Raw genomic sequence first — 12,825 nt, forward strand, 5'->3', positions numbered from 1 at the left:
CATTGGATTCATGTCAGCCTCTCGCTCGCGTCTTTGCTTCCCTCCCTCCTCTCTTCATCTCCTCCTGTCTGCACTCTTATCAGTCTGTCTGCTCCGTCTTTGTCTCCCCAGTCCCTCTTCTTTTTTCTTTTCTTTTTTTACTTTCTATTCTTGCCATATCCATCTTGCACTGTCATGCTGGAGGCTTAAAGCGATAGTTCAACAACTTTGGACAGATTCACTTTTATTTCTCAGGGTGAGCCAGGAAATGATCTGCATATAATGTCTGTGGGTTATATGTGAAGATGCAAAAGTGGGAGGAGATATAGATCAAGTTGCGAAAATAAAAATAATACTGTTCAATCTTCCCGGCCATATAGTCTGACTCACACCCTGCAACCTCCCAAGTGACACATCGATCCAAAGCATTTGAACAAATGCAAGAATGCACATTAAAAAAAAAAAAAAAAAAAAAGTTGGGGGAAGACTTCTTAAGTGCACTCGAGCGCCACCGTAATCAAGTATATAGAGATGACGTGATTATGGAGGCCACTTGCCACAATGCTGTAATTAACAGATCCACTTTTAACATGATTACAAAAAACTTAAAAACCACTAAACGCAACCTGACAGAATTTATAATTATAGCCTCGATCATCGCATAATTATTCAATCGGAGAGACGGTTAAAAAAAAAAAAAGAATGAGAGGAACAATTGGTGTATTTTCATGCGCATTTGATGGACTCTTTGACAAGCGCCGATGCCCCACTGGCATCATGAGTGCACAAAGATTGCGATTAGTGGCGAGTGAGCCACTATGACACTTCGCATACATATTCACTTCTTTTCTTTTTGTGTTGCTTTGGAATGAATGTGCAAAATCCAATGGTACATTTGAATTGTTCAATATTTGATTGCTCAGAGATGTCAAAACTTACACAAGCACAGAGAAAACAGACTCCACGCAGGGAGGCTTTGATTTTTATTTCTGTCGGCTAAACACATGCATGTACAAATACGACTTTTTTTTTTTCTTTTAAAATGTGCGCCTGTGGCAATTGTGGCACCCATGCTATGCTACTTTGTAAAACAAAACATATTTGAATTGACACGTTATTGTTTTAAAATCAATCTTTGTCACAAGAATGTACATATATATATATATTATTTTTTTTAAATGAACGCATCTGTGGTTACAATTTAGCTCGACTCTAATGGTTGGGGAGTTTGGTTTGGAAGAATTTGGCATCTTCAACATCATTAAAACAATTTGAAACACAGATTATGATCCAGGCCATCACGTTCAACATCAGTGACCCCTGGATTAAAGGACAAAAAACACTCCTCGGGCATACTTGACACGGTGCGGCCAATACTCGTAAATGTTAGCGAATGAAAAAAGTTGATTGCCAAGGTATGCATGATTCAACTGATGACAGGAGAAAGGAAATGAAAATGAATTGTGTATGAACGCTTTCAGTGAAACAAATTGAACAGATGTTGAGACTGATGAGCAAATCAGTCGGAAGGAGAACGCGTTGTAATTGAACGAAAGACAAATGGTGACGCGTCGTCCTGATAAATGGATCGACTGCAGTCTCGAGGCAACTCACCTGTTGCTCGGCCTCTTCCTCATCACTGCTGATCTTGAGGTCATCCTCCAGCATCCTGCACAAAGACAAAATAACATATTTAATTCCAGCCCTGACCTCAACATCTGCTCGGATTCCATTAAACACGGCCCGCCGTTAGCCGACATTCCCTTTAAAGTTCTGTCCTGGCAAATGGATTCATTGCAATATCGGCAAAGTAGCACCGGTTTATGTTCGTGAGCGAGGACGAGGACGGTGGATGAGGCGCGTAGCGGTGCAGAAAAGCAACCAGATGTTGAGCATGGAGAGGGAAGCCAGATTGTTTTTTCACCTGGAAACGTTCTGTGTTGACAAGTGCTGACCTGCTGCCAAGAATTCTTTGGTAACAAGAGAGAGAGTCCAAATTCAACTTCTAATCAGGAGAAGTTGCTTTTACCCTCCATTTGCAGCAGAAAATAAATAAAGACTCGTGTGCTGGATGACCTCCGCGCTAACAAATGATTCCGTATTTATGTGCTGTGCATTGGCAAGTTCCCGCATGTTTTATTGCTTTATATAAACCATCCACGCATGCTACTGTTATTTTAAGATAGCACCGCTATTGTTATGACAGGAGAATCCCCTAAAGGGATTTTTACCGCCTCACGAACCGCTCTCTTCACTGCTTTCACCACTAAAAAAAACAAAAAAAAAACAAAAAAAACAAAAAAAACCTCCCCGGCCCCGGCGTTGTGGTGTTTTCAGATGGGACCGTGCGAGTCGTGAATGAGTGAAGCTTGGCAGTGCAGCACATGGGCGATGATGATAGATATATTTGGATGAATGCAAAATGGAGCCGTACTTGATTTCATAAGAAGGCACAGATGGCGAGCGTAAGATAGGGAGGTAAGATGGAGGTGATAATGGCGACGGAGTGGAGGGCAGGGACCCAGGAGGCGCAATGGTGGCAGAAGGATGGAAAATGAAATCAAATGCAAGCAAGGATGAGCAAATGCAGAAAGAGCATTTAATCTTGCAGCATAGTTTGGCAAGTGGGTGTTAAATATGCCAGGAAAGTCAAATCATCTTGGAATTCAAAGTAGCGTTTCATCACCGCGCGAGTTCAGTGCAATGGAGTCTCCACAAGTGTCTTTTACTTTTTTTTTTTTTTTTTTTTACTTTTTTTTTATATTGCTTTTTGTCAAACGTATTGTGACAAAAGGATCTGGCTGCTCAGTACGTGAGCAATGAAATTGATGAAACATCTATTACATGAACAAATCAATGTCATCAAGCAGATGCTGATGTCAACAACGACAGAAGCTTGAGGATTGCTTTACATTTGATGTTTTATCTTGATGTGATGAAAGTGTTCATACAAATATTAAATTATGCATGTTTGGACATATTTACAAAGTCGGGTAATGTTGCCTCAACAGGACTAACTCATTTGCTCCCAAAGACGTATAAATACGTTCTATTTTAAATATTACCAGTGTACCAAAGACGTATGTATATGTTTTTTGTTTTTTTGTAATATGCTAGAGCATACAGAAGGCTTTGATGCAGCCTCTCAACTGAAGATAACAAGATGTTTTCTTCTTACTAGGGGGGGGCATGACAGAAAATAATTGAGAAGCACTGGGCTAATTTAAGTGTACAAAAAATGTTGTTTTATCGTACTTTATTTAATGAACTAGAAAAAAATTGTCAATGTAATTCTTCACAAGCAGATGCATATAAAAAGCAAAAATAGATTTGTTATTGATTGCTTGCTGGCATCTAATTTTTTGATCTTGAGATGACAACTTTGGAACATGCACAACAATCTGAATCTCAACAGACTTCTGTTATTGTTCCAAAGCACGAGTTGAACATGTTCTGTTTGGTGGATTGGGCGTAACGTTGAATTTTTGTCAAACAAAATCATTATGCCTGCGTGGCAGATTTACAAGCAGCGATTCCTGCATTTCCAATCCCAGCCAGCCATGAATCCTGCTGTGTTGCTATGCGAGTGAAGTGGAGTGGGCTGCAGCCCGAGATGTTGCAATATGGCCCTGGCTCACGTTAAATTAATGTAGCTGCACTTTCCCGCTCTGATCCACATCATCTTTTTTTTTTCTCTCTCTCTCTCTCCTACCAGCACTGAATTTCATCCAAGAGTCAAACTTAATTTTACCTTGAGGGAAACATAACATTGGGTCAGAAATGGTGTGTATGTGTTTAGAGAGATAGAAGGCACACTTACGATTTTTGCGGCGCCGTTGGTGGTTTCACAGCTGGCTTGCTCGCTGATACAGTACATCGCTCTGCAACAATAAAAAAAAAAAGGGTGGTTATAATCATTCCATGTCTATTTGTTATGCTTGCTAACATCACAATACAAAACGTGACAATCCACTAGTAATGTTTGTTTCACGTTAAGTCAAACAAGTGGAATCAAAAATTGTTCCAGACATTATCTCATGTATTTCAAAAGCACTATTGATTTTTTTTTTTTTTTAAATACGCTCATTGAAATGATTTGTCAACGTTTTTTTAACCACTAGATTTCCTTAGTGAATTGATTCCCTAGTGTTTCTTTTCTTTATTGTGTAATTTCTTCTTCTTCTTCCTGGTTATTGCTTTTGCCAGCATTTTTGCTCCCCCAGGTTACAACAAAACATTTCCTTTGCTGACTGCGGCATCCACATGAGTCAATTCCCTTCTTTCGTGCCTCGGAGACATATTTTGGTGTGACCCACAGACCGAAAACCTGCTGTTTTGTGTATCAGTCCTTTGTTCCAAATGAATCCTTGATTTGGGAAAAGGAAGGGTCCTGACAAGGTGACCGGTAACTCAACTATCAACCTGCTCTCTTCCTTCTGCCCCTAACAATGCTGCTGTGTCGTCGTGCTTTAAATGTATTGTGGCGCTGCACTGCATCGCACTGACAGATGTTTCCCCTCGTGCGATGCAGTGCAGCTCTTGCACAACTGCTACCGACAATAGACATTTTTAAAATAATAGTTCCTTGACAGTGTCAATTAAAACTGAGCAATTATTAGCTTTTGATAGAGCACTTGTACAGAGTCTGATTTTGAGTTCTATTGCTGCTCTGAACATAAATTTGTGAAATAGAAATGATTGATCTATCTATCCATCCATCCATCCATCCATCCATTGATTGATAGAAGTATTATTATTATTATTATTATTATTATTATTATTATTATTATTATTATTATTATTATTAATTCAATCTCTGGTGTAATAACATTTTTATTGATTGATTGAATGTTTATTTTGATTTTTATTTATTATTATTATTATTATTATTATTAATTCAATCTCTGGTGTAATAACCTTTTTATTGATTGAGTGAATGTTTATTTTGATTTTTATTTATTTATTTATTATTATTATTATTATTATTATTATTATTATTATTATTATTATTATTATTAATTCAATCTCTGGTGTAATAACCTTATTTATTGATTGATTGAATTATTTTTTATTTTATTATCTGTTCTTATTGCTGCTGGACATGTAAATTTCCCAAAGGGATCAATAAAGTCTAAGTCTAAGTCTAGCATATGTCTGTCTGTCCTGTCTGTCTGCCTGTCTTATCAATGCATCAAACCATGTTTATTTACTAATTTAGCAGAGCACATTTCAAATAATTATTGTCTTTCCTCTTGTGGGTGGTACTGCCTTTCCCGATTAACACCGATGAATGTTGACGATTCCGCAGCCAGCACGTTAGCTTTGATGCTGGGAAACTTACTCTGGGTGCTGTAGCTTGAGGTCACATGCTGCGACTCCTAAGGTGAGAGAAAGCGGATGAAAGCAGAAGCAAATGTGTTCCATCAAAGGTCATTATTGATCTCACAGCATTAGATTGATTTCAGTCCACTCAATTACATGTCGCTCGAGCTACATTATGATGCAGTTGGACTTACCGGTTCGACTTAATTTCTCCACAAAAGAAAAGAAAACAACATTATTTTTTTCAGATCAGGTGGTCCAGTGTAGTTCACATCTGCTTGTATGTTATGAAGTATCTTATATAGTTATTTACACAGCCTTTAGATCAGATTTAAAAACACTAGCAAGAGCATACATTAGCCACTAATCGAACTTCACTCTTTGAAGCGTTTCCCAACATTTACTGAGCCAAGGAACCCGTTTTATATTTCAAAATCTCACAGCATACCATCAAAAAAAAAAGGAGGACAAAATGTGTCTTTATGAAATCATGACCATACTTGAACTTGAGAGACAATTCACAAAGGTATAGTTGGCAAAAATATGATGTTGGGGATTCTTAAATAAATAAAGAAATAAATAGAAATAAATAAAAACAAAGCTACAAGACAATATAGATTAAATAGCTAAATAAATAAAAGGGGATAAAAAAAATACAAATATAAATACAAAATAAAACAAATAATAATAATAAAAAAAAAAAAAAAGATCAATCAAATGCCAAACTAAAAAAGTAAGTCTTAAGCCTCCTCTTAAAATCATACTAACCTTGCTTGGAATGGGGAACTTGGTTTGATCGGCTTTTCCAGGGGTGTGAATGGCCGTGAGTGGGGGTGGCCAGGAGTGAGTCATCTCCTAAATTCGAACGCATACACAAACACAGAGACGGCGGACAAGACACAAAACACACGTTATTAACGGCATTTGACAATTGCAGATAATCCAATTCGCTCTTGCGGTCCAAACAAAAGAGAGCTATAAATTGTGTGAAAACAATTTCTGACTCCAGTTTGCAATTCTCATGACAGGGATTCATTTGTACAAGCACTTGGATGCAGAGGTTAGCATTCACTTAGACTTTGGTGGACTCACACAGATCTGACTGGACTGTATTATAACTCACAATATAAAGTGCGAAGTGTATTGGGAGTTGGCAGCCTGCTCAGGGATCTGAACATGAACTAAGTGCAGAGTGTTCAGTGTCCAAAATAAAAGCTGACTCCAGCTGGTTTGCATTAAGAGCTAAACGCCGACACTGCCGCAGCGTTGCCATTTAATTACTAATCACGCAGTCGCTCTCAGTTCAATTCCAGCCTCAATGTGTGGGAGTTTCAATTAGTTAACACAATAATCATCTGAAGTATGCCTGCCGTTGTAGTTTTGCGGCGCTATGCAAATCTCCGAGGCACATCAGTCTAAAGGAAGTTGAGCGCTACTGAAAAAGAAAACGTATCTTTTATCCATGACAATAATACTCAGAGAGGGATTACATTAATAACTCATTCACTCCCAGGAATTTTGACTGAAGCAACCCCGTTCGCTCCCGGCTGTTTTACTGGATTTTGCATGGCCCACAGATTATTGTGTTCTACTGCTATAAAAACATTGAACCTATCAAAAGCAAGATTCGAGTCTCTTCTTTTATCAGGAAAAAAAAAGCATGTTTCTATCTGTTTCCATTTTGCAGCAATTAGCATTAAAATATAGCTAAGTTTCATCATTATTCACAAATCTGTTTAAAACAGTGGGGAGAAACATGGCCCTGGTTGCTCTCTTATACTCTGCTGCCACCTACTGGCCGTTTTTGTAATAACTACCATTGCTTCAAGCATTCTCTTCAGTTCAGAGGCTGCATCAAAGCCTTCTGTATGCTCGAGCATAAAAAACGAAAGAACATATAAATACATCTTTGGGAGCATGGTGATATTTAAAATAGAACGTATTTATACGGTTTTGGGATCAATGTGAGTTAATATGTGTATTATTGTTGTTGTAGTTTGCCATTATGTAGAAATGCACTTTTTTTTATACTACTGCATTTATTGTGTGTTTATCCCATCGCTAAATGTGGTTACCAACAATAGAAGCATATCGTACGATGCATTGCAATTGTAAAACAAAATCAAAAAAATTAATTCAATATATGTCAAACAGTAATGAATCAAAACTGAAAAGAATTGTCAGAAGAGACCAAGGTCATGTTCAAGAAGAAACAGAACTCGAGGGGTTCGATATTGGTAGACAGCACGAACAATCCGCTTCCATTGGCTGTGAAGCAAGTCGGCTGTCTTCACACCTGTAATGGCGCAAATCGCCCGTTTCGAACTGTACGCGTCAGCGAAAATAGCAAATCAAAAGTATAGCCCACCCGTGCTCACAGTTATGCCAAGCCCGACTGGCTTGGGCACAAATGTGGATCGCTCAGTGTTAATTGAAGCAGCTTCATAAAAATGTCATCCATCATTTTACAACTACGACGACGGTATATAGAGGGGATGAAAAGTATTTGGACAAAGTGATTAAAAAAATAATAATAACAGTCACTGTCTAAAAATGTTTCTTTTGCACACTAGCTCTGTCGGTCGCCTGCCACAGAATGGATGAACGATCTGCCCGTGTATTTCATGTCTTGACTTTTATTACCCTATTTGAACTGTATTTATACTTCAAATGTTTCATTAACCTGCCAAGGGACTAAACATAAAAAGTTAGTTAATCTGTCATATGTACATTGCAACGTACTGTCCCCTTTTTAAATGAATAACATCACAATTTAAAAAAAAAAAGTTATCTTATTGTACTTCCAAATGTACACAGGTGGTCACTAAAGATCTGTATTACGTCACAGCTTCACCATCAAGCATGTCCTCGGTGGTTTGGATGACTCATCATCAGATGAGTCATGTTTATATCAGAGTGTGCGTTTGCGTAATGTTTCATCGAATGAACGAGCGACTCCTGGTGCACACCGTGTTGATGGCGCAGTGCACATTTGCATAACTGCCATTCGTATACCTTTCGTCTGATGCAGATGTTGTTTCCAGGTAAAACTCCGCGACATGTGCATATTCGAAGAATGACTATGTTGTGACAGACTGATTATGCATGGAGGTGTATTTTAAATATGTGTATTTGCTTCTATAAATGTTAATGTGAGTGATTACCTCAGTGAGCCACAAATCCTGCCTTCCTCTCTCACTCGCTCTCTTTCTCTCTCCCACTCATGCACACACAGAGCTGTATATCAAAGTGATTTTGTGTTATTGTCATCTAGTCCCATGCACACTTCTGCTGTATTTATTCCACAAACCAAAAGCCTTCAGTATTCACTTGACATAAATGGTAATGAGTCATCTGTTCCTCATCTCAACAAAAACAAACCAACTATTTTGCATGCAATGTGCCTTTTAATCACACTCATTCACATATTACTGTGCTCTATAATATATGCAGGATAATTACATAGAATGTAAAAAGCAAACACATTTTTTGGTCACACGTTTTGCTAAATTTAAATGGACATTGTGCTAACTCCTTCTGGAGATAATTGTTTCACATGTATATACTATACTGAGACTCAGTTTCTCTGTACAGAAGTAATATAGTTAAAGGGCTTTGACAGCGTCACATAGATGCTATTTATTAGCCCGTCAACTGCATTTCTCATTATGTGCTAGCTTAGCACTAAGCTAGTGGATTAGTCGACTTAAAGATAGGGCTAAAGATAGATCGTTTTGTCTTACTTTTATACAGGTTCCATCCCCATTTTTCTTTTATTTATTTATTTATTTTATTTATTTATTTATTTTTTAAGCCAATCAGCAAGCCAATAGTTTGGGCCTACCATGTGTACCGGTATGTCAATCACACATTCGTCACCGCGATTCATACGATAAATCAATTCAAAAGGAATTTCACTGTTAAATTCCTTCCTATTTACTTTCACATTCTCATCTAATTGCAAGTAAGTGTGTTTTTGTCACACCGGAACTAGAACTACTTCCTGTCAACAAATGATGGGAAATACTACTAGCCTAATGCTGCGGTCTCACAAATGCAAACTCAGCTTCTCTCGTGTCATATTTCTAATGTTACAATGTGAGACAGGCGTCAGGTTAAGGACACGGGATAAAAGGTTGGATAATGGTGAGTGCATTGACATCTTTAGCGGAAGTTAGCATTTAGCATTAGCGATTAACAAAACTACTGGTCACCAGATTGACTAGCGATTCATTTAGTTAGAAATAGTTTAGGGTGAGAATTTATTGTATATTTGATTTTCAGCAAAATTGTAATGTTCCGGTTTATTATATTATTATTATTTTTATAATAATTGTGAAAATCTGGTCGCCCTACTTAATGGCTTTGCTCTGTAGTTGAGTTTGATGGTAAACTTCAACAGGGAGTGGCAATAAACAGCCTGAAGTATCTCTTTATTTTCGTTTAAGAAGAATAATTAGTCACTAAATCTACACGCTAAACTTCTGCTTCTCACAAGTCAAAGCAAAAGATGAAAACATCTTACACACAGGTCTTTAAAAAGTTGATCAGAGACATCCTTGTTTTTAATGAGACTCTAATTTTGGCAAGGGAAACAACTTTTACAACTTCAATTCAAAACAAACCTTTCTGGACTCTTTGTACTTTCCAATTATTAGATGCTCAAGTCAAGAGTAGGAAGTACAATATATACCTGGGCAGCTTTCCTTATTAATGTTACCTAAGTAAAAATCGAACGTGGCAGCATGTTAGCGCTCATGATCTCATCTCACTGTGCTTTTGTGGGGTTTCTCTGGGAACTTTGACTTCCTGACATTTCAAAATGTGTTTATTGAAGACTACATTTCCAATAGGTGTGAACTAGTGGCAACCAGTCAACGATGTACCTCGCATCCATTCCAATCCACTTGATTTCTATGCCACATTTGATAAACAAGCATTTCCAAAGTGCTGCACACGCTCATGCACATAAAGTCGAGCAAAACCAACTATATAAAAAAACAAGTGTCAATAAAATACTAAAATACAGGTAAAATAAATAAAGAAAATCATTTAAAAACCACTAAATAAATACAATAAAAAAAATGGATGGATGGATGGATGGATGGATGATGAGTGGATGGATGTTTGATGGATGGATGGATGGATGATGGATGGATGATGAGTGGATGGATATTTAATGGATGGATGGATGGATGGATGGATGGATGGATGGATGGATGGATTTGGATGGATGTTTGATGAATGGATGGATGGATGGATGATGAGTGGATGGATGTTGGATGGATGGATGGATGGATGGATCGATGGATGGATGATGAGTGGATGGACGTTTGATGGATGGATGTTTAATAGATGGATGGATGGATGATGAGTGGATGGATGTTTAATAGATGGATGGATGATGGATGATGAGTGGATGAATGTTGGATGGATGGATGTTGGATGGATGGATGGATGGATGGATGATGAGTGGATGGATATTTAATGGATGGATGGATGGATGGATTTGGATGGATGTTGGATGGATGTTGGATGGATGTTGGATGGATGGATAGATGGATGGTTGGATGGATGGATGGATTTGGATGGATGTTTGATGGATGGATGGATGGATGATGAGTGGATGGATGTTGGATGGATGGATGGATGGATGGATTTGGATGGATGTTTGATGGATGGATGGATGGATGGATGATGAGTGGATGGATGTTGGATGGATGGATGGATGGATGGATGATGAGTGGATGGACGTTTGATGGATGGATGTTTAATAAATGGATGGATGGATGATGAGTGGATGGATGTTTAATAGATGGATGGATGATGGATGATGAGTGGATGGATGGATGGATGTTGGATGGATGGATGGATGATGAGTGGATGGATGTTTAATAGATGGATGGATGATGGATGATGAGTGGATGAATGTTGGATGGATGGATGTTGGATGGATGGATGGATGGATGGATGATGAGTGGATGGATATTTAATGGATGGATGGATGGATGATTTGGATGGATGTTGGATGGATGTTGGATGGATGGATGGATGGATGGATGGATTTGGATGGATGTTTGATGGATGGATGGATGAATGATGTGGATGGATGTTGGATGGATGGATGGATGGATGGATAGATGGATGATGAGTGGATGGACGTTTGATGGATGGATGTTTAATAGATGGATGGATGGATGATGAGTGGATGGATGTTTAATAGATGGATGGATGATGAGTGGATGGATGGATGGATGTTGGATGGATGGATGGATGGATGGAGGCGCTAAAAGTACACCCAACTCAGCAATGTTTGTGCACCAGCTGCCCTACTGCTGTGTTGCGAAAGAAAAATGGAAAAGAGCTTGAGGCATGCGCTCCAACGCAGCCCACTTCACATTCTCAACTTGCCGCTCTTCCCACTTGACACGGCTTAAAACTACAGATTGAATTCAATGGCGCACCGATTCTATTGACATAAGGCTTCTCATGCAGCTCACAGCACTCGATCTGTCACACAGGCTGTTCACCGGCTTATTGATTTGTGAGCGCGAGAGGCGAACGACAGAGGGCGGAGAGCGACGAGCGGGCACACAAAGAAAGCGTCGCGTCGCGTCGCGTCGCGACACGTCACGTCACGACACGTCACGTCACGACACGACACGTCACGACACGACAGACAGGATGGAGACAATCCCGGTGACGGGTGACACAGGAAAGTGAGCGATAAGTTTGATATCGCGTTACACGATATGCTGCCTTGCAACTGTCTGGCTTGGCGAAGTGATGACTCTACTCTCACTTCACTTTGGGGAAAGGCAACTAGTTGACGCTTGTCGAGTGTTTGTAATGACGTTATTCCATTTTAGACAGCAAGCGAGGTTGGAAGAAATGAGATATTTCTGCTTGATGTAATTGGACAATTTTTCTCCATCAAGTCCTTCCTGGCTACAATCGGTCGACCTCCAGAAAGAAAAACTTTGCAAGGGAACGTAAAACAGCCGATGATCATCATTGTAATTACTGTGTGTGGGTGTGTGCAACATACCCGCAAGATCTCTTCGACACAGCTGGAGTCATTTGGAAGGTTGACCTGCACATAACAAACAAAGTGTCGTTATAGAACACATTGGCGACAAGCATAACACGGCTTGACTTACATCCAACAAAAGGAAAATGTGTTGTTCCATCATCCATCCATATTTTTACTTTTTTTTATACTGCTTCACCTGATACGAGGTCTCATTACAGAATGCAGCCTTGAGATGCCATCCCAGCTGAAAAGGTCAACTATGTGAACCACTACGCAATTAAGGCTCAATTTGACAGGCTCTGATGTTTGCAGTCTTTCGGATTAAAAGTCACTCATTCATAATCACTTCACATGCGGTGATTACAATTCCCTTAATTCTTCACTGTTTTCGTGCTGCCGTTTCCACAGATGATTCTGACGGTGGAGCAGTTCAGTGGCGGCTTCAGTTCCTATTCAAAATAAACTCGAGTAGTAATGTTCTATACCATTTT

General features: G+C 38.9%; 1 protein-coding gene across 3 annotated transcripts in view; it reads right to left on the reverse strand.

Annotated features, from left to right (window-relative positions):
• The window catches only part of aff2 (AF4/FMR2 family, member 2), a 145,562-nt gene that overhangs the window by 49,138 nt on the left and 83,599 nt on the right, over nucleotides 1–12,825 (reverse strand). For all 3 annotated transcript variants that reach the window (XM_077531915.1, XM_077531914.1, XM_077531913.1), the window contains exons 7-11: nucleotides 12,350–12,394; nucleotides 6,070–6,156; nucleotides 5,321–5,357; nucleotides 3,800–3,860; nucleotides 1,594–1,648 (exon numbers count right to left, since the gene is read on the reverse strand). In XM_077531915.1, coding sequence (XP_077388041.1) covers nucleotides 1,594–1,648; nucleotides 3,800–3,860; nucleotides 5,321–5,357; nucleotides 6,070–6,156; nucleotides 12,350–12,394 — 285 coding nt within the window. The remainder of the gene's footprint in view (nucleotides 1–1,593; nucleotides 1,649–3,799; nucleotides 3,861–5,320; nucleotides 5,358–6,069; nucleotides 6,157–12,349; nucleotides 12,395–12,825) is intronic.

The sequence above is a fragment of the Festucalex cinctus genome, chromosome 9, assembly GCF_051991245.1.
Source record: "Festucalex cinctus isolate MCC-2025b chromosome 9, RoL_Fcin_1.0, whole genome shotgun sequence".
Classification (NCBI taxonomy): Eukaryota; Metazoa; Chordata; class Actinopteri; order Syngnathiformes; family Syngnathidae; genus Festucalex; species Festucalex cinctus.